Here is a 20,720-nt window from a genome sequence, read left to right as displayed (position 1 = left end):
CACGAAGTGTGATGCTTTTCGGCCGATGCTCCACACTTCGAACCCGACGCACTCGAACGTGACAGTCGCCCTTCCGCAGGCCAAATAAGCGCACAGTGGCTCGTTGTCGGCCCATCAGCCTATCGTCGATCCACAGCCCATAGTGGCCGTCCCTGTATTCTGATCAGTATCACAGCGCGCAGTGATGAGCAGATGTCCTTACCCGCTGGCACCGAAAGAGATGTAGTCTGGCTCACAGAGCGCAATGTAGTCGTTCCTGCCTGTCCACTTAAACACGCGTGGCACGCGGTCCGGTCCGACTTTCTGCCACAAGAATCTGAAGTGTGTCAGGACGCGGTACTGGCTCAGCACACTGGCACGAGAAGTAGGTACGCACTATTCCCCGCTCCCATAGTATGCATCCTTCAACGGATGAATCCCCTCGCCCATCCACGCCCCAAAAGCATCTCGCCCGAGCCCCAGACGACGAGCAGCTAGCTGCCTTTGATGTCCTGACACCGCGCGTAGAGCGTGTCCAGCAAGATCCCGTCCTGGTCCGGGCTGTACAGGCGCCGGGAGAAACGGGCGCAGTTGGTCCGCAAGGTCGACGCTGAGCACGGGCGCAGCCACCTCGTTCCGGCTGGTCAGCCGGACGCTTCGCCGCTCGACCTGTCTTGTCGAATTCGAAACCTTTGTCCCACTTCCGTTCACCTGGAAACCCCGGGCGCCCAGTGACGGTGGGATGAACGTATGCGAGGCCGCGTGCCATGGGTGATCGCAGGCTCGAGAGGCGTTCCTTCAGAAGAAGTTGCGGCGCGCGAGTGAGGAGCAGACCGTGAGAGCGCCGAGATGCGCGAGGATGATGATGAAGGGCCGACGTCGAGGTGAGAAGTAGATATTGAGGTGGCATCTGTAGGTGGTGTAGATGGACCTGTGCGCGGCGCGCGGATCGTGGAGGTGAGCAGGTTGTTCACCCAGCGGGATGGGAAGGACGGCAGGGTGAAGTATGATGACTGCGTCCAATGAATTTCTGGAGTGGATAATTGTGTGGGAGAGGACGGGGGAGGGGAAGGCGAGCGCGAAAGCTGCGACGTGGAGGCATGCAATGGGCTCGTGTTCGCACACTGGTGAGACTGCATCTCGCCATCCGAAGCATCGGAAAGAGGATCGAGGTCGGTGATGAGGTCTTGCAGCGCATTGTCAAGTACGGAGACGGTAGAGCGTGAAACAACCGGGCAAACAGGTGACGGAACCGAACAGGAACTCGAACGCCTTAACCGTGTGGTGAGAGATGGAGTACTCGTAAACCTGCATCATGGTAATGATTGACTACTTCGCGTTGGCCAGTTCGGTTTCACCACAGACACCAAGGAGCCTCTTATACTGCTCCCGAAGTTAGTCGACGCTGTATAAGAAGCTTTGGGGTGATGAGGACTTACGCAGAGACGAGACGGTTCAGGGAAAGCGGCGCAACGGTCGTATCGGCATCAACCATGCACACATACTCGTAGAACGTCGGGTTGACACCAATAACGTTCTTGATCTGGTGGTAGGTCTCCAGTTCAAGAGGGTTCATGGGAGCGTTGAAGTGAACCTAAGCGCATCATCAGTCACAAATATCATTGTATCAGCCGGATGACGTACCTTGTTCAGGAAGTGCATGAGGACCACTTGCGAGTCACGCTACCAGAGCGCGCCTTCTCGCCAGGCTTGCCGCACTTTACGACGACGAGGTACGGAACGACGTGACCGGCGGCTCATACAGACCAGAGAAGGCCTTGCTCATGTTGTGCTGTTTGGCACCCTCACCGAGCAACAGGAAGCTGAGCGGTTCCGCATCGACATTGGGGTTGGTGCCAAGGACTTCGAGGATGATACGGGGTGTTAGCATGTCGTTACCGGAACCAACGACCGTACCGTCACAGATGATGAAAAGCAGTTTGGGCTTATCGTCGTACTTCATCTGAGCGAGCGAGTCAATCGTCTTCTTGAGCGAGTTGTAACCTTCCGTATAACACGGCACCTGGCAGATAACGAACTTGTTGTGGGCTTCGGGTGCACGGGAAGCGCTGAAGTTGATGGAGGCAATGAACTTGAACCCGATGACACTGACCATCATGATCGAGAGAGCAAGCAAGATGGACGTCGCGAACAGACACTGCGGCGAGTTATGCGTGTCGAGCTTGCCGGTAAGGAAGATATCCCGCATACAGACACGCTGCCTGTTCAAGATCGCCGAGTCAATGCTGAGGGAGTCGAATTGCTTTGTCACGTCCCCACCAGCATTGTGCCGGTACAGATCGATGACAGACTGGTGCATGAACTGCGTATTGATGTTACCAGGCACAACTGCATTGTTTGGGAGGGTCGCGACAGAAGGAGGGCTCTTCAGGTAGGTTGTGAAGTCGTAGACCATGCTCTTGTAGATCGCGACCTGACGATTCCATGGACCTGACCTGCTTCGAGCTGTACGCCATAAAGCCAACACGAGATGACCAACGCATCATCGTCATAGTCTCGAAGTACCAGTCCGGCCCGGGGTCATTGGTCCAAGGCTGGCAGGAACGGAAGTCGTGGTACTGGGCGTTCTGATCGGTGTTGTTGCTCGAGGACAGGACGTACTAGGGGTTCACTGTGCCATCGATGCCGTTGCACAGAGCGCTGACCTGTTCACGAGGTTAGTATAGTTGTCAGAAACGGAACACAGGAGAATCGTACCTGAACCGGGAAGATGTTGTCCGCGTCGGTTATTGAGCACCCGATTGTGTCTACTACGAAGCGCATATGACTATGTTCTCGGTGCCATTGGTCGTCTCCTCGAGTGAGCCGCCAGAAGAAGGTCTGTTGCATGGGACGATGGGGAGGAAGGGCCTTTGAAGTGCTTTGCCCGAGCACGAGCATCGATGGGGGAGCGCTCGCCAGAGAGTCATCAAGGTCCGCGGTTTTCATGGCACAGAGGCGGGTTTGGTGGTCTATCTCATCGGAGGCAGTCGGCTCACCATAGAGAGCCTTCTCCCATTGACGGACCTCCCTCTCGCCAAGGTCCCCACCACCTATAAGGGTTGATACGCTCCTCTGGGAAGGTTTTGGTGTTTAAGAGGTTGTAGAACTCTGTCTCCGGGGGAGCGGTAGCGGACGCCAGGCATCCTTGATGATCCTAATAATTGCCTTCTCAGTGTCGGCCTGGGACACGTCCTCCTCGGAGGAGTCGTCGTGTCTCGTCATCATTCTCGCCCGCGCCGCGATTGTCATGGATCCCCAACCACACCGTCGTTGCGCGCGAGAAGAGGCGGCCGTTCACGTCGAGCACCTTGAACATGATGTACGGCTTCGGCTCGATGGTGTTGAGGTCCTCACCCTCATTGTCGTCATCGTAGACCTTCGCACGACGCGCCTCACACAGGATGAGTTCATCGACGACGGGGAACTTGATCATGTTGAGTTGATCCTTCAGCCATTCCTCGTCATCCAAATCCAGCTTCCTGACGGTGGGGTCGCATCCAACGAAGGGGACGGAGTCACAGGGGTGGACGAAGCGCCAGAAGAACCTCTGGAGAAGCTTCAAGTCTTCCAGCTTCTTCAGCGAGAACGGCTTCGATACGACCGCACAAGCGTGGTCGAAACGGGCGATGCACGCGATGTCGCCGTAGAAGCCAAGCACGAACATTGCGAGGAGGCCGTGGGCATGCATCAGACTCCGAGCACTCACAGCCAGCCGAAACACCTCTTCACAACTCTCAAGGCTGTTCGACGTGAACGGGTCGTCCGCGGCGGTCGCTTTGGCCTCGATGATCATGGAGAAGTCGGACCATGTCGGATTGGCCGGGTCAGGAGGTGAGACGGCCCCAGGGAGTAAGGCTACAAGATTGGGGTGGGAAGTGTGGTGGTTGGGTTCGAACTGGGTGAAAGGGAACTTCATCTTGTGGTAATGGGAGCGGAAGAACGACAGCCGTCTGTCTTCAGGGAAGGGTTCCACGAGGGTGTCGAGCTGAGCTTGAATGCTGTGAGTATGCCAGTGATAGCACGCCGTGAGAGACCAACCACCACACTCACCAGCACATCGTAACTCTCCACTTCCTGTCCTGCCTGAGGAGTCCAGCTCGCGAACACTTTCTTGACGTTACCTCCGAAGTTGCAGCGAGCTCGAAAGGGGCCGAAGGTCCTCATGAACTTGTCGTTCGAGCCATCGTATAGGTTGATCCGGTCGATGAGCTCCTTCCAGTTCTCGATGACGCTCGACTAGAGCTTGTGCACTTCTGTCATTGCCTCTGCCGCCGTGCATCGTCCAGGCTCTCGACGTCCAGCCATCCGTCATCATTCTGCTCTTCGCGGTCGAGAACCGGATGCCGTTCGCCATCCGTTGTGCCAAATCAGGCAGGATGTGCCGCCGTACTTGAGGATCGACTTTGTCGGCACTACGCTGACATCACGCGTGGTCTGCAGCGATCGATGTGAAATCAAAGACCCCTCCACTGCGAATCGACGTGTAGACATTGTTCGGGTCGTTCGTCGACGAGTGCTGGGCGAGCTCCGCTGTATTGAAGATGTGCTCCGTGGGACAGATAAGGGGGGAAATGATGGCAATGACGAAGACGGCGCAACCACAGATGAACCAGATGATCATGTTGAGCGCGAGCTTCTCCCGCCACGCTTGCTGGATATCCAAACGCTTCATGCGCCCGATGTGTGCCAGCGCCCAGTTTGGTACCCAGAATGTCAACATCCCGCAGAGCATAACCCAACGGCGACGTGCAGACGTCTCCTTGAGGATCTCGGTCGTCTCGCCCTCCTGGATCTCGCCAGCCAGTGCCTCCTTGTCGAGTAGCGTCTTGCTATCTGCGTTCCGGAACATATTACGCGACGGTGCATACAACTCCGTTCCAAAGTTCGACACTGAGCCGTCGCCGCGCTGACTGGTATAGGCACTGCGCCCGTCGAAGTCATCGCTGCAAAACGACTTGCGCTCGTTGTAGTTATCATACATATCGGCACGTTGGAAAGGAGAGGCATGCTGAACGAGAGGCAGCGCTTGGTTGGAACTGTTGAAAGGATCGGCGAATTTGGCTTTGTAGGGGGACTCCATGAGTCCTGGGACCTGGTAGCGTAAGGATCGTTGAGGTTCCGAGGATCGAGCTCCGCTTCTGCCTCGGCGTCGCAGAGTCGATTGCGCTTCTGCTCCTCCGTATCCTTGGAACGGAGGTCATCCTCAAGTCAGTGGAAGGCAGCTTGTGAGAGGAAGACCTAGTATGTCGTCAGTACTAACCTATTTACAGAACTAGGCGGGATTCACCACAGACATGCCAAGCACGATCTCCCGCTCATGCAGACCGAGCGCAATCCGGGCCTGCTCAACCCGCGAGCGCGGGTCGCCCTCCGTGACGCCGATTGACGCCAGAAGCGACCCATACCTCTAGGTGAACTTGTCCGGCGTCATCACCGCCTCATATACGTTCACGCAGCGACGCGCGATCTGCGACAGCCTGACATTCAGCACCTGAGCTTTGACAGAACGGCCCTCCAGCTGGTTCGGGAGCCCTTGGGTTGTGCGTGTCCTCTAGCGTCTTGAAGAGCACGTCGAGTGCCTGCTTGAACTCGCCAGCGACGCATGGAGGTCCGCCCGAAGTAACAGGCTCTTCCTCCTCCTTGTCCTTCTCTTCAATCTCGCCCTTCCCCAGCGTCGGCATGCGCTTAATGGTGTTCTTGCGGTGAGTGGAAGGAGCACGCATTGGTTTCACGGGCTGCTGCGCAGAGACGATTGTTTCCTCGTTGCGAGGATGCGCCTGGGTGGCAACGGCCTTCGCAGAGAACAATCCACGGACGAAGGGGGTTCATGGAGCCAGAGCCATGGGCGGCAGGCGCGTCGCTGGTTCCAGCGCTGGTGTTACGAAGCAGCGACACGAAAGTCGGGGTTGAGTGCGTCCAAGTTCTTCTCGAGTAAGCCCTGGGCTGAGTACGTCACAGGGCCGCTATAGTGGTGGACCGTGAACGTACTACTAGTAGGGAAGCCGGAGCGGTCCATGCCTTCCGACGTGAAGGATGAGTGGTTGCTCCAACGCTTGCTTGGTGGCAGCGAGCTACGGAATGCTTGAATGCAGCGAGCGAGGATACCCGTTGAAGCGAACCGTCAGCGGACGGTAGCATAGATCGGAGAGTGCGAGTAGCCCACTGTCATGGTAGCGACTTTCGGGGTCGTCAGAGGAAGGAAGGTCGTTCAGAGCGGGGCTGATCGCGTCCAGGACGACCTTGCCGACGGAGACGAGGAGCATCGACGTGTAGTATGAGAATGGTCAAAGCTTGTCGCCCAAACAACTAGATATCAGCACAGAGTACGGTTGGAGCGCAAACTTTTAGACATACTGAAGGTCTTCTGCTCGAGATGCTTGACGGTGGTGTCAGCAATAACGGAAAGTATCTGCATGATGAAGCAAGGGTACGTGTAGTCGACCGGTTCTTACAGGAGCGAAACGAGGACACTTGGATGATATGATGGTGCTAGAAAGGCCGTCCGTCTGCTGCTCTCTCCAAGGGTTAGAGCCGTCGCAGTCCCCCGCGCCTCGCCTTCCGAAGCTGGGCTGTCGCTCTAGCAGCCTTGCGCGACCCATTCCTTGCAGTGTTTCCTCGTGGTCCGGGGACCCATGGAATATCCTCTTCCTAGCAGTCAGATTCTGCTCGGCGAACGGAGGGGCGGTGAGGATGCTCACCATTACGCACAGGACGAGCGGTGATTTCGGAGGGTTGATTCACCGCTCCAGGGGCCTCGTGTGCTTGGCTGGGAGACTCGAGCCATTGCCCAAGAGCACTGAGGGTGCTCTGCTCGTGCGGGAAGTCGTCCATGGTTGGCGGCGGGGAGAATCATATGAAGATGTCGATGCTTACCTCTTCCCTGCCGGACGGGTTTGCCTCCGCGACTGCGGTATCCTCCGCTGCTGTCGCTGGCGCCTGCCCGAGCATCGTATCGAAAGGCGTTAATGCGACGCCTTCCGAGACTTCCTGCGCCAGTCGTGTGATGGGCGTCGAGTCGACTGAGGTCGGGAGGGGCATCGCTAGGCTACGCAGCTGCGAGAGCGACATAACCGTGGAGGAGGGAACTTCCCCACGATCGATCTGCATGTTGTCTGTCTAATGCAGACATTAGCAAGAGTTTTCGTTTGTTGGCCATTGTGCATACCTGGCCAGGGATGCCGTCGGTCGTGAGAGCGTCCACTGAATCTCCCTCCCGTGCTTGGACTGTCGTGATCGAGTCATCGTCCATACTATGCGGCACTTGCGTGAGGTGAGGCGCGTTCACGCTGCGAGTAGGACTGGCCATTGCGGTGGAGAGGTCGAAGGTGTCCTGGATGATGGTTGGGGTAGCAGGAGAAGGAGTGAGGCCGTTTGAGACAGCCTGAGCAAGCAGGTCTGCACGCGTGTTTTGTAAGGCCAGCGACGGGTCGAAGGAACCAGGATTCGAGCTCTGTTTGGCGTTTGGAACCCGCGGTCTACGGCCTCGAGGGCAGGTTGATCTATGGTGAGCATGTTGAGAGACTTCGTAGGAAAGCAGACGACGCATCCGGCGAGTTGAACGCATCACTCCCAGCGGGACCAGAAGTACCCTCAGGCGCAATGTCGGTCTTGACAGTTTTCACGAGCTCACCGCAGAGGTAGTGGGATCAAGCTCTCAGATGGCTCCGTTGAGGCCTTCGTGTCGAGGTCAGTGGGGTCGCAGCCGCAGCCGCAGCACGGAGACGAACTTGTCCTTAGGAAGAGTGGGGACAGGGAGGAGACGCATGCAGAATTCGAAGAGGGAGTTGCGAGCTTCGCCACACCGGGGGGCCTGAGCAATCGGGTCGCGCACAATGGGGTCCTTCTCCTTCGGCTGAGTGATCGTGCTAGGAGAATCGCCCAAAACCAGTAGAAACTCAATGACGAGCAACTGAGCCATGCCGTCTATTTCACGGTTGGGAATCTTGAGGTCGCGCGGCCAAGTCGCGCTGGTGGCAAAGATGACCGCGTCGTTCGATCGAGGAGGTCCACGTCACGGCCAACGAAGGTATTGGCAACGAAGGTCTGCATGCCGAGGTGAGAGGAGCCCCTGAGAACACAATTAGGTACTTACGACAACCGCATGGTGGTGCAGACGAAGGTGGTGTCAATTTGGTTCTTGTTGCTCCATTTTGTGCCCATCTCGCGGAGAGCTATCTTCGTGTGAGTAAGACGTCATCGTCTACGGTTCCGACGCAGACGGAGATACCAGAGTTGTTGGTCATGGTGTGAGTGCGGACGCGAAGCACGTTAGATGGGCATACGCCAGCGGTGGTCCTAATGACCAGCTGGAAGGTGTACTCGGTGTCTGGCTGAAAACCAGACACCTTGGTGGAGTGTTGTTCAGAGGGGATGGCGGCGACGCGTTGGCGATCGCGGCATAGGTCGAGCGAGCGAAGTTTTGCAGTAGCAAGCTCAAGCTTGGGCCATTCGAGGGTGATGGAGGTTTGGATGACATTGCGAAGCTACTGAGGCCATGAAGACACGGATAGAGCACGATGAAGGACGGGCATACCTCAACCATGGGCTTCTGTGGGCTCTGCGTGTCAAACGTGTCCAATATCTCGCTCTGGACGTTTCAAAAGTCCTTCTCCCGATTCTTCTCCTCTGATATGTTCCGCTGGACGGAGATGTTGACGATTGAACCGGTGGAGACACCCGAGGGGAAGAGCAGCGACGGGGACTTGATGAGATGAGCCCGCTCGCAGATGATGAGGTTTGCGATGGCGAACGCGATGTTGAACGGGTGCCCGTTCATTGCCGTCATCGTGATTGTGCGCGTCATGGTCTTGCTCTGCTCGGCGAAACTGCACGCCGGCTCGTGCTCCGTGCACGACTTGCGGGGTGCGTGACGCGGAGCGCGGTGTGGATGCTGATGACGCAGTCGAAGCTCTCGTCCACGCTGATGAGCGGCATGCATACACGCATGTACGAGTCCGGTGGAGATGAGCGAACGTGTCCACACAACGGTATAGACAGCGGTGGTGAGGTACTCACGTCTTCGTAACGAAGCTGTCGTTCATGAGCACGTTGACCGGCTCCGCAAGCAGCTTGTACGCGCAGAATCTTCAGAAGAGCGTAAGTTATTTAGTCTAAGGCCAGCAAGAGGAGTACGAGAGACACTGACCGTCATTGCGGCATCTGGGACACTGGGCTTGGTTGGCAGGCTCTCCAACGGGAGATAGGAAGACGGGAAAGGAGTGCACCGAGCTTGTCAACGGTGAAGTTAAAGATATCCTGGGAGACCGCCATCGTGGGCTTCGAGGAGTTGGCAGCGAGGAGTCTCGAGTGCGTGCAACATGGAGGAAGAGGCCAAACAGCATCGGTCATCGCAATCCCGAGAGTTATCAGTTCATGTTACTTACCCTTCTTACTCGCAGTTACTTACTGTTACTAAAAGTATTTACACACTTTAGTTATCGCATTTACCTGTGCTTATACTGACTTCAAGACGTCCTTGGTATTGCTTCTTAGCGATCGACAACAAGTGAAACAAACAAGTTCTTCTTGTTCAGTACGTACATGCGTAGAGGCACAGTGTACTGCAATGTAAGATACAAGTACTATGTGAGCTGGAGCAGAGTCCGGTCAAACGTTGGTGTTATGGTACTCGAAGATGTCCAACAACTATCAATCCTAGATACGACAACGTGCCATGCGCACCCGAAGCGCAATACTGAAGGTGGACAATCATCCCGAGCTGTCTGGGCAGCCGTATAAAGAGCAGCTCCAGAGCCTGACGCGGGAAGCAGGACCGGACAGGTGGGCGATAGGAGGAAGACTCACAAGCTGATGCGGAGGCAACTAGCCCTCTCTCTCCTCTCTCTCAATACGAGAACTCTTCGGAGAAGAGTACAATCGAGCCGCGCAGATCGCCCTTCTTGATCCTCTGGGTATCAATCTGCGCCGCCACGGCCTTCCGAATCATCGCATCGAGCGAAGTCGGGCCGCAACCTAGCACAATCGCATCCCAGCGTCAGTCCTGCAGCGCACAAAGCAAGAAACCCCAGAGAGAGGAGGAAGAAGTGAGACGTGAGCAAAGGAAGACTCACAAGCTAGCAGACGCTTGAGGGGCATGACTGAAAGACAAGGGGGTGGTGGGTTGAGAAATGGAGGTCTGCCTGGGATGCCTCGCTGATAGACTGGGGTTGGATGGCGCTGGGCTCGTCGTCGTGCCCATGGGGTATGGGCCCGAATGCAGCGACGCCTGGCCGCCTGATTGCGGGGAGTATGCGGACGGAGGCAAAGGTGGCGAGATGGGCTCGCCCTTTGTCTGCGATTGTGATCGAGTATGGGACTGGGACGGATTGAAAAGACCTCTGCTTCGTTGTCGGAGAGTATGGGTAGGGATTGGACAACGTAGAGCTGTACTGGGGTGGTGAGTACGGGTTAAGGAAGTTGCCAGATGGTGGTGCTCTCTGGGGAGACCGTGCGGCACGAGATGTGCTCGAATCGTGATGCGTCTGACTCCGCTTTGGGGTATGTACGGAGAGGTTGAACTGCGCCTCACCGCGTATAGTGCTATAGTCATCCCGCTCAAAGTTCGTCAGACCAAGGATGTCCTTCTCGCGCCCAAGTGCGCCGTCTTCCTGCACGTAGCCCGTGTAGTAACTCAGATCGACCTCTCTGTCATCACCGCTGTCTTCAGAGTCCAGCGAAGCGCGCGACATGGGTCGGGAGTTCCAGGGTAACTGGACGAGGCATGAGAGCGAGAAGATGGCGAAGGGGGGCAGAAAAGGGGGGGGCTTGAAGGTGAAGAGGAGGGAAGAGGGTAAAGGGACGTGTGGCAAGGAGATCGTCAGGAACCCGCAATGCCGCCCGTCGGCAGGCCCTTAAGTTGCCGACACTCACACGCATCTTGAATCTTGACAGCGATTGCATTTTAGAGTTTCGAGATCGGACATCCCTCTGTATGATGCAGCAGTATTCAAGAAATGGAATCGAAACAACTATAGTACATGATGATACATCGAGCAATCAATGTTCGTTTACTCTACTCGTCGGCAGCGGGCTCTTGAACAGCCTGTTGAGCCGGCTGTTCAACGCCGGCCACTGGCATCTTCGCGACGTAGTCACCGAGGTCGAAATGTTCATTGAGGCGCGCAGCAAGGCTTGAGGTCGCATTAGCTGCGGAGCTCGACTGGGATGGGATCGACGTACCGGATTTGATCGCCGGCGCGAAGTACGCCGTCGCGATAAGCGTGAGGCTGGCAAAGTACGCGTTAGTATGAATGTCGGCGTGCGGGACGCTGGGACGTACGCCATCCATCCTCATCCTCTTCTTCCCCTCCCACTTCCCCTTCCCTACGGCGTCGGGGGCAGTGAACACCACCACCGAGCCCGACGTCTTGCCGCCGTTGCCGATGGTGAACCTAAGGTTCGCCATCGCCTGTCGAAATGAGTATGGGCGGGCAGTTCAAGGTAAGAGGCAACGTACCGTCATGAAGGCGTCCCAGTGAAGATCGCCCCGAGGGCCCTGCTCGGTGTGGAAGAGCACGTCGAAGAACTGTGCCGCGGTAGGCGGCAGCGAAGGCGTTCAGCGTCCGGTACGCGACGCGACACCAGCCCCACTCACTGCCTTGTCGTCCTTGGTCAGGGCCAACTGCGCCATCCCGGGGGACGTGCATGGGATGCGCGTGAGGGGTGGCGGCGGTGGGGAGAGAGGAGGGACGGTGCCGACGTTCAGAGGCAGGTAAGCGACAAACTGCAAGGGGCACTCACCGACTTGTCCCTCGCGTTCACCGACTTGTCCTCCTTCTCCTTCCTCTCCTTCCTCTCCTTCCTCTCCTTCCTCTCGTGCTCCTTCCTCTCCTTCCTCCTCGTGTTACGCCCCGCCATCGGAGGGAATTCGGAGAGGGGGTGCGAGGGGTGCCAGAGGGTTGTGGTGGTGAGGAGAGAGAGAGAGAGATAGAGGCCTGCCGCAGCCTCTCAGTGCGAGTCTTATGGTCGAGCGTCGGACTAGATGCCCGGCCATGCGCCGATGTCAGGATTCTCCCGCTGCAGCGATATATACGGCTTGTTATACACTTAAATACCACTTACCAGCGTTTGAGCGGCGGAGGGTGTATTGCTGATGGTGTCGGCGAAGTTACAGGTGGCCTTGAGGGACCTGCCCAGCCGGTATGTCTCTGCGCTGTTCGGGTGACGAAGTCGCGAGGATTCGTGCTGTCTTTTGTGTGTTTGCGCCGCAGACCCGTTCTCACGGCGTTCCATGGCGTACGGCGTCGAATTCTAAGCCGGGTCGGTACGCGGGTCCGTCGGATGCGTACTCCATTGAGGACCACGTGACAAGTCTCGTAGGTGTGAGTGGCCTAAATAGGTCATGGAAAGCACCAGGCGCCGCCTTCGCCGCCACCGAATAAGGCAACGCAAGCGCCCTGCACGTCGTCCATACTGCGGTAGGAGTCGGGAGGATTCAGTTGAGTACCGAGTGACGCACGGTCAGTGCTGGAGGCCATGGAGGAGGCTGTTAAGACGAGCACTCACTGCCAAATCACGGTGAGTGCGGGGCGGGCTCGTCGATGGCGACTTCGGGGAAGCTGAGCTTCTCGATTAGGTGTGATCAAGTGTGTGAGCTCTGGCCTATGACAACAGCAGTCAGAATCAGGAACAACGAGCAACCTACGATTCACCGCCGAGCACATCCGCGAGGACCTGTATCAGTCATCGGAATGGCGAATCGTGCTTGGAGAATCCTCTTAGTAGTCTCGATCTCGCGGGAAGCTTTACACTGATACTCACAAGTCCTCCTTGATCGTCAAAGACTTGTCGAACTGCACAGAGGTCGAGCGGTCGAGGTTGAAGAACATCAACCACACGTGTGTCTGGTTGACCATCTCGCGCTCCTGCTTCTCGGTCTTGGGCTTGACGTTGGACAGGACGTGCAAGCTGAAATTAGTCGCGATGCTATTCATGCTCTGTCAGCAAACAACCGTAGCGCGGTCTCGTCCTCGACAAGACGCACCGGATGGCAAGACCTTACAACCAGTTCCTGTCCTCCCAGCGCCGCGTGGGCACAGACTAAAGTAGCATGAGGATGTACGATGTACGCCTGGGACAGCTCGACGGACTTCCAGCCATTCAGGAGAGCAGAGGCGGCCACATGCTTGGCAAAGCGCATCGCGATCGGTAGATGTCGGAACTCAGTGAAGTACATCGACTCACTCGCGCAAACTACATGAGATGGTCAGCGGCCATACAACGCGACCGTAACGAGCACGTACCAACGGTGAACAGGGACGGACAGCGCGAGAATGTGGAGGCAGGAGTGTGCAGGAGCGGGTCGAGGACGTCGCAGTGTACGTTCACTCGCGAATAATGTCGGCGACAAGTTGGCAGGGACAATGGAGGTGATGCACTCACAATCTTTAACAGCTTCTCGTCGTCGTCAGGCGTCACCAGGACATGGACAAGGATCTCAGGTGGGCTGACGCTCTCAATCATGGTCGCGCGCACAGTCCAAGATTGAAGGTAGGTCCTGTTGCAAACAGTCCATCAGCCCGTCTGGCAGCGAACACCTCTTCAAGACTACAAACCTGAATCAAAGAACGTCTCACATGCAATGCCCTAATGGTCCTTTAGTTACGTACAGCCCGGAAAACCTGGCCTGAAACACTCACACTGGCAGCATCATCATCTGACGACTTGCCCTCTGGCTTTGCGGGGGTCGTGGTCTCAGCATCCTGGAGCGGCAATTTGCCTCCTCCGGCTGGCGGACGCTCGCGCCGCCGGATGGCGCCATCCTGGCCTTTGCCATGGAACTCGTCGCTGTGGCCCTCAACGCGATCGTCCATCTTGAATACATTTGCGACAGCTGAGGATCCGCTGGCCTGCACGCTCGACTGGAGCCTGTTTCAGCCAGGTGAGCACGTTGTATTGTTCTGGTCTGTGAGGTATATCACCATCCAGTATAATGCAACCAACATAAGTGATACGGGTTGCAAATCAGAAACGGGCCAGGGCCGAGCGCACGACAGCAAGGGATACTGGTGCGGCGTCCCTCGACACGGTCTTCCGCCGACCCTCAACTAGCTGCGACCGGTGAAGATTAACGTGCTCGACCGTGAGACGAATCAGCCTACAACGTCTGCCCACGTTCGCCACACCAGTCACTGGTGTTTGTAGTCCCTGTGGCCTCGCGAGGCCTGTAATTGCGATCTGCATACGAGAGCGCCAAAGTGGGCGGTGGAGACGCTCGACGAGAAGCCAGGTCCCTCCATGCCGGGGGGGGTGGTTGACCAGCCCGTCCTCTCTGCCTTCGACGGACACGGAAGATTTCGAGATCGCGTTGAAGGAACAGGTACAAAAGCGGGAACAAGGTCTATCACTTGGAAAATTAGCACTGTTCCGGAAAAAACACGATCCAGAGCGTGCTCACCTTCTCCGCTCGTCCGGCGCCCATGATGAACGAGAGCGTATTCATGGCGTGAAAGTCATACCCGACCATCTCGGACCCTCGCGCAGCCGCTGTTCCTCCAAGTCGACGTAAGTCTTGAAGCGGTCTTGGAGCAAGTCTACTACGGTACGTCGTCGTAAACGAGAGAGGAGGTCAGCGTGCAGATCTTCCACCATACCGTCTTCAGGCCTTCAGTTACTGATCTACGGCGTTCAGATTGGCAGGATGTACGAGCAGGCGCGTCGAGAACAACTAAGCAACAAACATGCACAATTTATTGTCTGTAGTCCTATGATGTCACGTACGACCCTGACGAACTGTCTCAGCGGATGGTCCAAATGATCGTTGTAACAGGACCTACCGGCTAACCAGTACGCGATCCACTGTGGAAGACTGGCGAGGCAACATCAGACAAACATACTTTGGCGCGATTCTAACTACGCACCTCCACTCCTTCGCCCGCGACGAACCCGGAAGCATCATTGATAGTAGCCTCTGACTCAGAGACGACTTGCAGCCTGGCGAGGCTGATATACTCCGGAGCGCATTTGTCCTGGTGGTTCCGTCGACATGCAACCTCTTTGACGTGGCATATACAGTATCTTTGGCTTTCTGATATCCGGTTGCTCGCGGTAGAAGTCGCGCAGTGCAGGGACGAAAAGGCAAACTCACCATGCCCTTCCAGATCGCGAGAATATCCTGGCGGGGTATGTTCTGTTGATAGGGGCACCGCTGGCGTCGACCAAATCATCTGATGGTCATCGGCTGCTTATGGGTGGCGATGTGCTAGGTGCGCAGGAAGGTAAGACACAGAAAACTACTTGCACGTACAGGTTGGTGGGACTTTGCGTCTCCGGAGGCGCCAAGTTTCAGTGGATGTGACAATTGATTGGCCCTCTGGGATGGACTAGGTTGCAAAATTGATGGGATTGAACGGGGAGACAAAGCATCAAGGGTTAGAGCTACTGCTGGTCGCAAGGTGCAGGATAGGATGTGCGCTGGGAGTAGGCGGTCTGTCACAATAGAGACAAGTTGCGGGTATGGCGCGGGGAGAGTAGATGACCAGGGAAGCCGCTTGGACTGGAGAAGGTGTAGTCCCCAAGTGACCTTGAGAGAAAGTTCAGGGAGGATGCTTGTGCGAGAACATGAGCGACATGGCGAGGGAGCGCGTGCACGCGCAAAGCACAGATTTTCCCAGGCATCTGCATCAGGCCTCAGGCGCTTCCCTCGTCGCGCTACGCGGAATACCAGGCAAAGACACAATTCATCATATCAGACAGACAGTTTTAGGTTGGTATGGGTTGACATAAAGCTAGGAGACTACGTAGACACAGTAGGTAGGGTTGCGATATAGACGTCGTTGTTGCAGTTGGCTGGTTGGCCACGGGCACGCGCCTCCTTCATGGTATACCCATTTTCTGCCAACTGGAACAGCGTCGCCTGATTGAAGAAGACGACCGATCCACGCCCTTCGACGCCATGTAGAGGTGAGCTTGTTTCGGGTGTAGGCATGGACCCATCTTCGGTGAAGACAATTTTGATCTTGTCCTTGAGATTGGTGTCTGGACGATTAGTCTCATTAGTAGACGGTAAGCGGGTAAGAAGGATGGATGAACATACCCGTGATATTAACGTTGAAGTGGATGAAGAGAGAAGAAGGGTAGAACATGACGACACCAGGAGGGAGTTGGACGATAAGTCCGGCTTCCCACAGAACGAGCCATGCCTTTTGCTTGTGGTCGAAGTTACCTGGAAATAGCCGTGAATCAGTGGATCAAAAGGTGCACAAGTGTGCTCGCATACCCCATACGAACACGGCGCAGAACATGAGCGCCAAGTTTTTGCCGTCGACGTGAGGCTCGGTCGAGACACCAAGGACGTCGTCCTGAGGACCGTTGATACAATAGTTGTAAAAGCAGATGAACGGCGGATCGGCATGTTTGTGTCCTTGCTGTCTCAACTTCCTCCTACATTCCTCTACACGTCGTGCAGAAGCAGGGAAACGTGTGGAGAAGATGTCGGAGACCCAGTTACTATTGAAAGCTGAGTGCAGGATGGGTACTATGTGGAGATGGACGTGCTCACATGATCTGACGAGTTGCTGTGCCTTCTTGGAGCAATTCGTTGGTCTCGGCCCTGTGCTCCTGGTGGAACTGTGTTTCTTTGGGAATCTGTGTGAGATGTGAGTATAGGATGAGATCATAGAGTGGACAAGAAAACGTGCAGACCTTTTTATTCTGGCGGTCAATGCTGATTACCATGTACCAGTGGTCGCCCCTGTTGTTGCCTTCGATGTCCTTTGTGGAGCGGGGACCACAGGCGTGGATGTAGTCCATGCACTCTTGTGCAAAGCGAAGGAGAAACCCATCAGTCATCCATTTAGGTATGTCGGAGCGGAAGCCAAAGACAATGCCGTTGCGATCTACGATGAGAGTAGGATGACTGGTCGAAGTCAGAGTGACGTAAGGAGTATGATGTGGAACTTGATGACGGCTCACCCATCGAATGCAAGGAGCTTGAAGCCAAGTTCTGTAACCATGATTCGGAATATGCTGCCGTCGTGCCACCTGTCTTTCAGCCACTGCCGGTCGCGACGTTTCTTGAACTCCACTCCTGACCAGCCAGTCGCTGTGGCGTGCGGATTTTGCATGTCTGCGGTCGTCGTGATCGATATTGCAGGGTAGGCTTCGCCGGAGACGATCTTGCGGACCATGTGGTACTTACGTCGTTTTCGGGGCGGCTTGGCAGGCGTGGTGGGTGCATCCTTACATTGACAAGTCGTTCAGATCGATTCTTGTGAAAGAGCGCTAGGTGCCAGCACGCACCTCTGAGCTTGAAGGCTCATTTGTTTGTTCTTCTGCTTGTGGCGGAGCGGCTGATGAATTTGATCTCGCCCGCTTCCGTCGTTCTTTCCGGGCTTTTGTGCGTGAGTTACCCTGTGAGGAATCATGTTATCGTTGATTCCGAGTAAATGGCTGGTGAGGCAGTTGCGCACCTTTCGCTGTGTTGCGACGGAACGGTCCACATCGCCACTATGGGGTGAATCGTCCTTCTGCTGCTGCTTGGTTGGTTGAGGGGTTTCATCGAGAGTGGGCGTGATAAGTGGGTCGTGTTCTAAATCGTCCTCGGCAAGGCGCTGCAGGAGGATGTCGCATAGACTGGTGTCGGTAGATATCTGTACAATGTCATGGGCAATGTCATTCCTTCCAAGCCTATCAAGAAGCAAGAACGTTAGTGAAAGCGACAGAGTAGTCGAATCGTGACGTGAAGTATGGGAAGGTGGGAGGGTGACACAGAAAGGAAGGACAACTTCGAGAACAGACGGGAGCTCGGGTCATCGAGCGCCATCCAGGACTTTGACAATGATGCGATGGTCGATGATGACAATGAGGCGGATAGAGGCGGAACGTAGATATGAGCTTGATTCATAGAGATGACTGATGCTACAGGAGGCATAGGCGACGGTGGTAGCGAGCGGCATGTTTCTTTGTCCAACCCAACAGTGAATGAGCAGAGGCAGATCGGCGATGAAGGTACTATATAACTCACCGAAATACGACTGGTCCCTGCGCAGAGGCCATGTTCGAGCGCCCAGTCGAACGTCGTGAACGCTGACGCGATGCTAGACGTCATCTGGTTGCGGAAGTCCTCCACTTGATGTGGACAGGAGGGACAACTTGAGTTGAGCGGGCGAGAACAGCGAGTACAGCGAGGACGTAAGAGAACCTCTTTATCATTGCTGCCAGATGGTGCACAACGTTCTCGTCGTCCCACTCTCCGGAGGACAGACAAAGCTCGCGGCCGCAATGAGGGTGCGTGCAAGTAATGTGGTGGAACGAGACGTGGCGGAGGTTGGAGGCAGTGGCGATGGTGGGTGAGCATGTCGGTGTCACAGACGCGCAGACGACGCATGTCTCGGAGCTCCCAGAACACCACGAGTATGATCGCTCACCGTGCTGCCGAACTCCGTCCAATGAGTAACATAGCGGAGACCTAGGTCATAGAGGACCCACCTGGTTGTCCAGCGGTAGGCCAACACATCTTTCGAGGTCTTGACGAATATGTGCGCGAGCTCGGCGCCCTCTGGCCTGACTAGAGCTGCTGCTCTTCTGGCTTAATCACGTTCAAGTTTGCGTTCTCCACGCCAAGGACGTGAGAACACTTGAGCAAGCTGGTCTCGGGGTCATTGACGGTATGGCTCGTTGTGGATGGCTTTCGCTGCGACACCGGTGGTAGAGGTCTTGAAGTCGATGTGATTTGCGCCACGTAGGCTCCCCACAGTTTGCTGCGGAGTGGGGGCGTAGGCAGCGGGGAAGACGTCAGGCGAAGACAGAAGGAAAGTGAGCGAGGATGCTGAGTACAATGGAGAAGAAATTCAGAGCTGGGACTCACTGCGAGCAAGGGTGTAAACATGAAGGTGTCCTTTACGGGTCGTCATAGCATGTTTTCGTGGAACACGTTGGGGACTTTCCATATACGTCCAAAAGTTGTGATAGAGGGGAAGAATAATGAAGAAGAGAATAGACGATGGAAGCGTAAGGACTTACGTAGTTAGAAGAATGTCTTCGATGTCGATCTCCGTACTTGGGCTTGAGGCTCGGGTACGGTTTCCTGCCGAGTTTGAGTGAGCTGCCGAGTTCAAAGGGGATAGAAGGTGACATACCGTTAGATGGCATATTCCAGTGGTTGAGGAGTATTGTGCTGCTTGGTCCTCGCGGGTTTGGGACGTGGACGTTGGATGTAGCGCGGGCGCCGGACGTGTTTGAATTTCAGGAAAACACATGTGATCACATGATCGTATCGACGCGACATGTTGAAACTTGACGCGGCCTCACATGGCCGCGACACCATAAATGTAAGTCGATGGGCTGCCATCAGCTTTGCTCCGCCCTCCTTCATGTGGGTGGTGCGTCGGAATCTTGGGCATGCGCCCGACCGCCCTCGCTGTGACTGTCCCTCCCCCGAGGCGTGTGGTCGGGAGTCCGAACGGCAACACAGTCTCAAGTAAGTTCAATCGCTTCACTCACATTTAACATATTTGGTGTGTGGCCCGGCTCTGTCCGCATGAGTTCGACCGCCCTCCAGCTGTGACTGTCCCTCCCTGGAGGCGTGTGGTCGAACTATTGCAGGGCAGTTGCGGGGTCACGCTATCTGATGATTTGAACCTTGTTTGTTAGCCTGCCCAGTTGTCTTCCTCATTCACCTCCTCGCCTCGTTTGCACGTTCTCCATCCAACCTCCAGCGTGCGCTGCACCTCATGACGAACCTCACCAGCCTCGCGCTCTACGTCAACGCTCCCACCAGCTGGATTCTCTCCTGCCTGAGGGCAAGAGCGGCCAGAAGTCTCGTGATGTTACCCTCCACCGGCTTCCAATCCACCAGCGTCCCCAGCACATCTGCCTCCTCGGCCTCCCTCCTCCTCTATCGCCACCTCCCCCTCTGCCTCCCCCCGCAACCTCTCCCTCATCCATCTCCTCGCCGCCATCCCGACCTCGCCCGCCTCGTCCGCACATGCTCCATCTACCTGGACGATACCGAGCCAGCCGTCCTTTCCACCTACGCCAACCTCCAGCGTGCGCTGCACCTCATGACGAACCGAGCCAGCCTCGCGCTCTACGTCAACGCTTCCACCAGCTAGATTCTCTCACTGCCTGAGTGCAAGAGCGGCCAGAAGTCTCGTGATGTGACCCTCAATCCACCCGCATCCCCAGCACATCTGCCCCGTAAATTCCTTGGCCGGCCGCCTCCTCCATCGCCACCTCCCCCTCTGCCTATCCCACCAACCTCTCCCTCATCCATCTCCTCGCCGCAGCGTGAGCTGCACCTCATGACGAACCTCGCCAGTCTCGCTCTACGTCGATCTCCTTCCCACCCTCGCATCCCGTCCCCTCAAGTTTGTCCTACTCTCCGGTGACCTCACTCCCGCGGCCGCTCCGTCGCACGATGTGATGATGCCACACCTCCGAGGAAAATTCCCACTTGCCGACTGTGCCCCGCGCACAGACTCGCAACTCCAAGTCCTCAGCGCCATGACAAGCGCGTCGCCTGCAGACCTCCTCGACAGCCTCGCGATTTCGTCCCCGAACCTTGTATGCCTGCGCCTCATGACGACCCGATCGCTGTGGGACCTGCCTGACTTGGTGCGTAATCGCTGTCGATTCGTGACATCGCGCGCGCGAGAGTTGACTCAGATTTTGGCTGCGCATATTTGCAGGAGTTCTATTCGCGCATCGCGTCTACCCTGCAATCTCTACCCCCCCTCCTCACCGCTTTTGAGCTCACGGGCATCCATTGGCGGTCTCACGGCGTCCGAAGCCAAGACTGA

The 20,720-nt window shown here is 56.2% G+C and overlaps 8 protein-coding genes across 8 annotated transcripts; 1 reads left to right on the top strand and 7 right to left on the bottom strand.

The window, feature by feature from the left end:
• Positions 1-21: 21 nt before the first annotated feature.
• Positions 22-1,090, bottom strand: L226DRAFT_596236 (uncharacterized protein). Its single transcript, XM_067685639.1, has 3 exons — positions 377-1,090; positions 203-316; positions 22-152 (listed from the first exon to the last, which is right to left on the bottom strand). The coding sequence occupies exons 1-2, from the start codon at positions 887-889 to the stop codon at positions 269-271; spliced, it is 561 nt and encodes a 186-aa protein (XP_067530338.1). The 5' UTR covers positions 890-1,090; the 3' UTR covers positions 22-152; positions 203-268.
• Positions 1,091-1,414: 324 nt separating this feature from the next.
• On the bottom strand, positions 1,415-6,245 carry L226DRAFT_548053 (uncharacterized protein; the record flags this gene model as incomplete). The annotated part of the gene is made up of 12 exons (XM_067682559.1): positions 1,415-1,573; positions 1,662-1,697; positions 1,730-2,413; positions 2,436-2,534; positions 4,997-5,018; positions 5,075-5,184; positions 5,270-5,389; positions 5,417-5,500; positions 5,553-5,759; positions 5,788-5,842; positions 5,865-6,038; positions 6,088-6,245. The coding sequence occupies 12 exons, from the start codon at positions 6,243-6,245 to the stop codon at positions 1,415-1,417; spliced, it is 1,908 nt and encodes a 635-aa protein (XP_067530337.1).
• Positions 6,246-6,507: 262 nt separating this feature from the next.
• Positions 6,508-8,767, bottom strand: L226DRAFT_575412 (uncharacterized protein; the record flags this gene model as incomplete). The annotated part of the gene is made up of 10 exons (XM_067685192.1): positions 6,508-6,630; positions 6,691-6,789; positions 6,856-7,098; positions 7,148-7,457; positions 7,710-7,949; positions 8,005-8,025; positions 8,075-8,153; positions 8,210-8,465; positions 8,516-8,569; positions 8,627-8,767. The coding sequence occupies 10 exons, from the start codon at positions 8,765-8,767 to the stop codon at positions 6,508-6,510; spliced, it is 1,566 nt and encodes a 521-aa protein (XP_067530336.1).
• A 1,288-nt stretch (positions 8,768-10,055) lies between these two features.
• L226DRAFT_575411 (uncharacterized protein) lies at positions 10,056-10,670 on the bottom strand (the record flags this gene model as incomplete). Its single annotated transcript, XM_067685191.1, has 1 exon — positions 10,056-10,670. The coding sequence occupies one exon, from the start codon at positions 10,668-10,670 to the stop codon at positions 10,056-10,058; it is 615 nt and encodes a 204-aa protein (XP_067530335.1).
• Positions 10,671-10,993: 323 nt separating this feature from the next.
• L226DRAFT_575410 (uncharacterized protein) lies at positions 10,994-11,838 on the bottom strand (the record flags this gene model as incomplete). The annotated part of the gene is made up of 6 exons (XM_067685190.1): positions 10,994-11,111; positions 11,161-11,207; positions 11,261-11,389; positions 11,438-11,506; positions 11,576-11,704; positions 11,743-11,838. 6 exons carry the CDS (start codon positions 11,836-11,838, stop codon positions 10,994-10,996), a joined length of 588 nt encoding a protein of 195 aa, XP_067530334.1.
• Positions 11,839-12,737: 899 nt separating this feature from the next.
• L226DRAFT_575409 (uncharacterized protein) lies at positions 12,738-14,422 on the bottom strand (the record flags this gene model as incomplete). The annotated part of the gene is made up of 7 exons (XM_067685189.1): positions 12,738-12,906; positions 13,050-13,173; positions 13,224-13,477; positions 13,532-13,566; positions 13,620-13,848; positions 14,166-14,320; positions 14,378-14,422. 7 exons carry the CDS (start codon positions 14,420-14,422, stop codon positions 12,738-12,740), a joined length of 1,011 nt encoding a protein of 336 aa, XP_067530333.1.
• Positions 14,423-15,715: 1,293 nt separating this feature from the next.
• L226DRAFT_575408 (uncharacterized protein) lies at positions 15,716-17,976 on the bottom strand (the record flags this gene model as incomplete). The annotated part of the gene is made up of 9 exons (XM_067685188.1): positions 15,716-15,957; positions 16,016-16,144; positions 16,199-16,428; positions 16,481-16,566; positions 16,624-16,837; positions 16,894-17,159; positions 17,221-17,331; positions 17,391-17,607; positions 17,945-17,976. The coding sequence occupies 9 exons, from the start codon at positions 17,974-17,976 to the stop codon at positions 15,716-15,718; spliced, it is 1,527 nt and encodes a 508-aa protein (XP_067530332.1).
• Positions 17,977-19,652: 1,676 nt separating this feature from the next.
• Positions 19,653-20,720, top strand: L226DRAFT_575407 (uncharacterized protein; the record flags this gene model as incomplete). Its single annotated transcript, XM_067685187.1, has 4 exons — positions 19,653-20,012; positions 20,058-20,208; positions 20,240-20,535; positions 20,610-20,720. 4 exons carry the CDS (start codon positions 19,653-19,655, stop codon positions 20,718-20,720), a joined length of 918 nt encoding a protein of 305 aa, XP_067530331.1.

Source organism: Lentinus tigrinus, assembly GCF_003813185.1.
Source record: "Lentinus tigrinus ALCF2SS1-7 unplaced genomic scaffold L226scaffold_44, whole genome shotgun sequence".
NCBI lineage: Eukaryota > Fungi > Basidiomycota > Agaricomycetes > Polyporales > Polyporaceae > Lentinus > Lentinus tigrinus.
The sequence above is the reverse complement of the archived record's forward strand: the minus strand, read 5'-3'. Positions and strand labels throughout refer to the sequence as shown.

Bases quoted from the DNA above. Each gene is read 5' to 3' on its own strand.
- L226DRAFT_596236 (XM_067685639.1), bottom strand. From the start codon at position 889: ATGCCACCTCAATATCTACTTCTCACCTCGACGTCGGCCCTTCATCAT. The intron at 317-376 runs GTGCGTACCTAC...GACACACTTCAG, and splicing joins TACTATGGGAGCGGGGAATA to ATTCTTGTGGCAGAAAGTCG.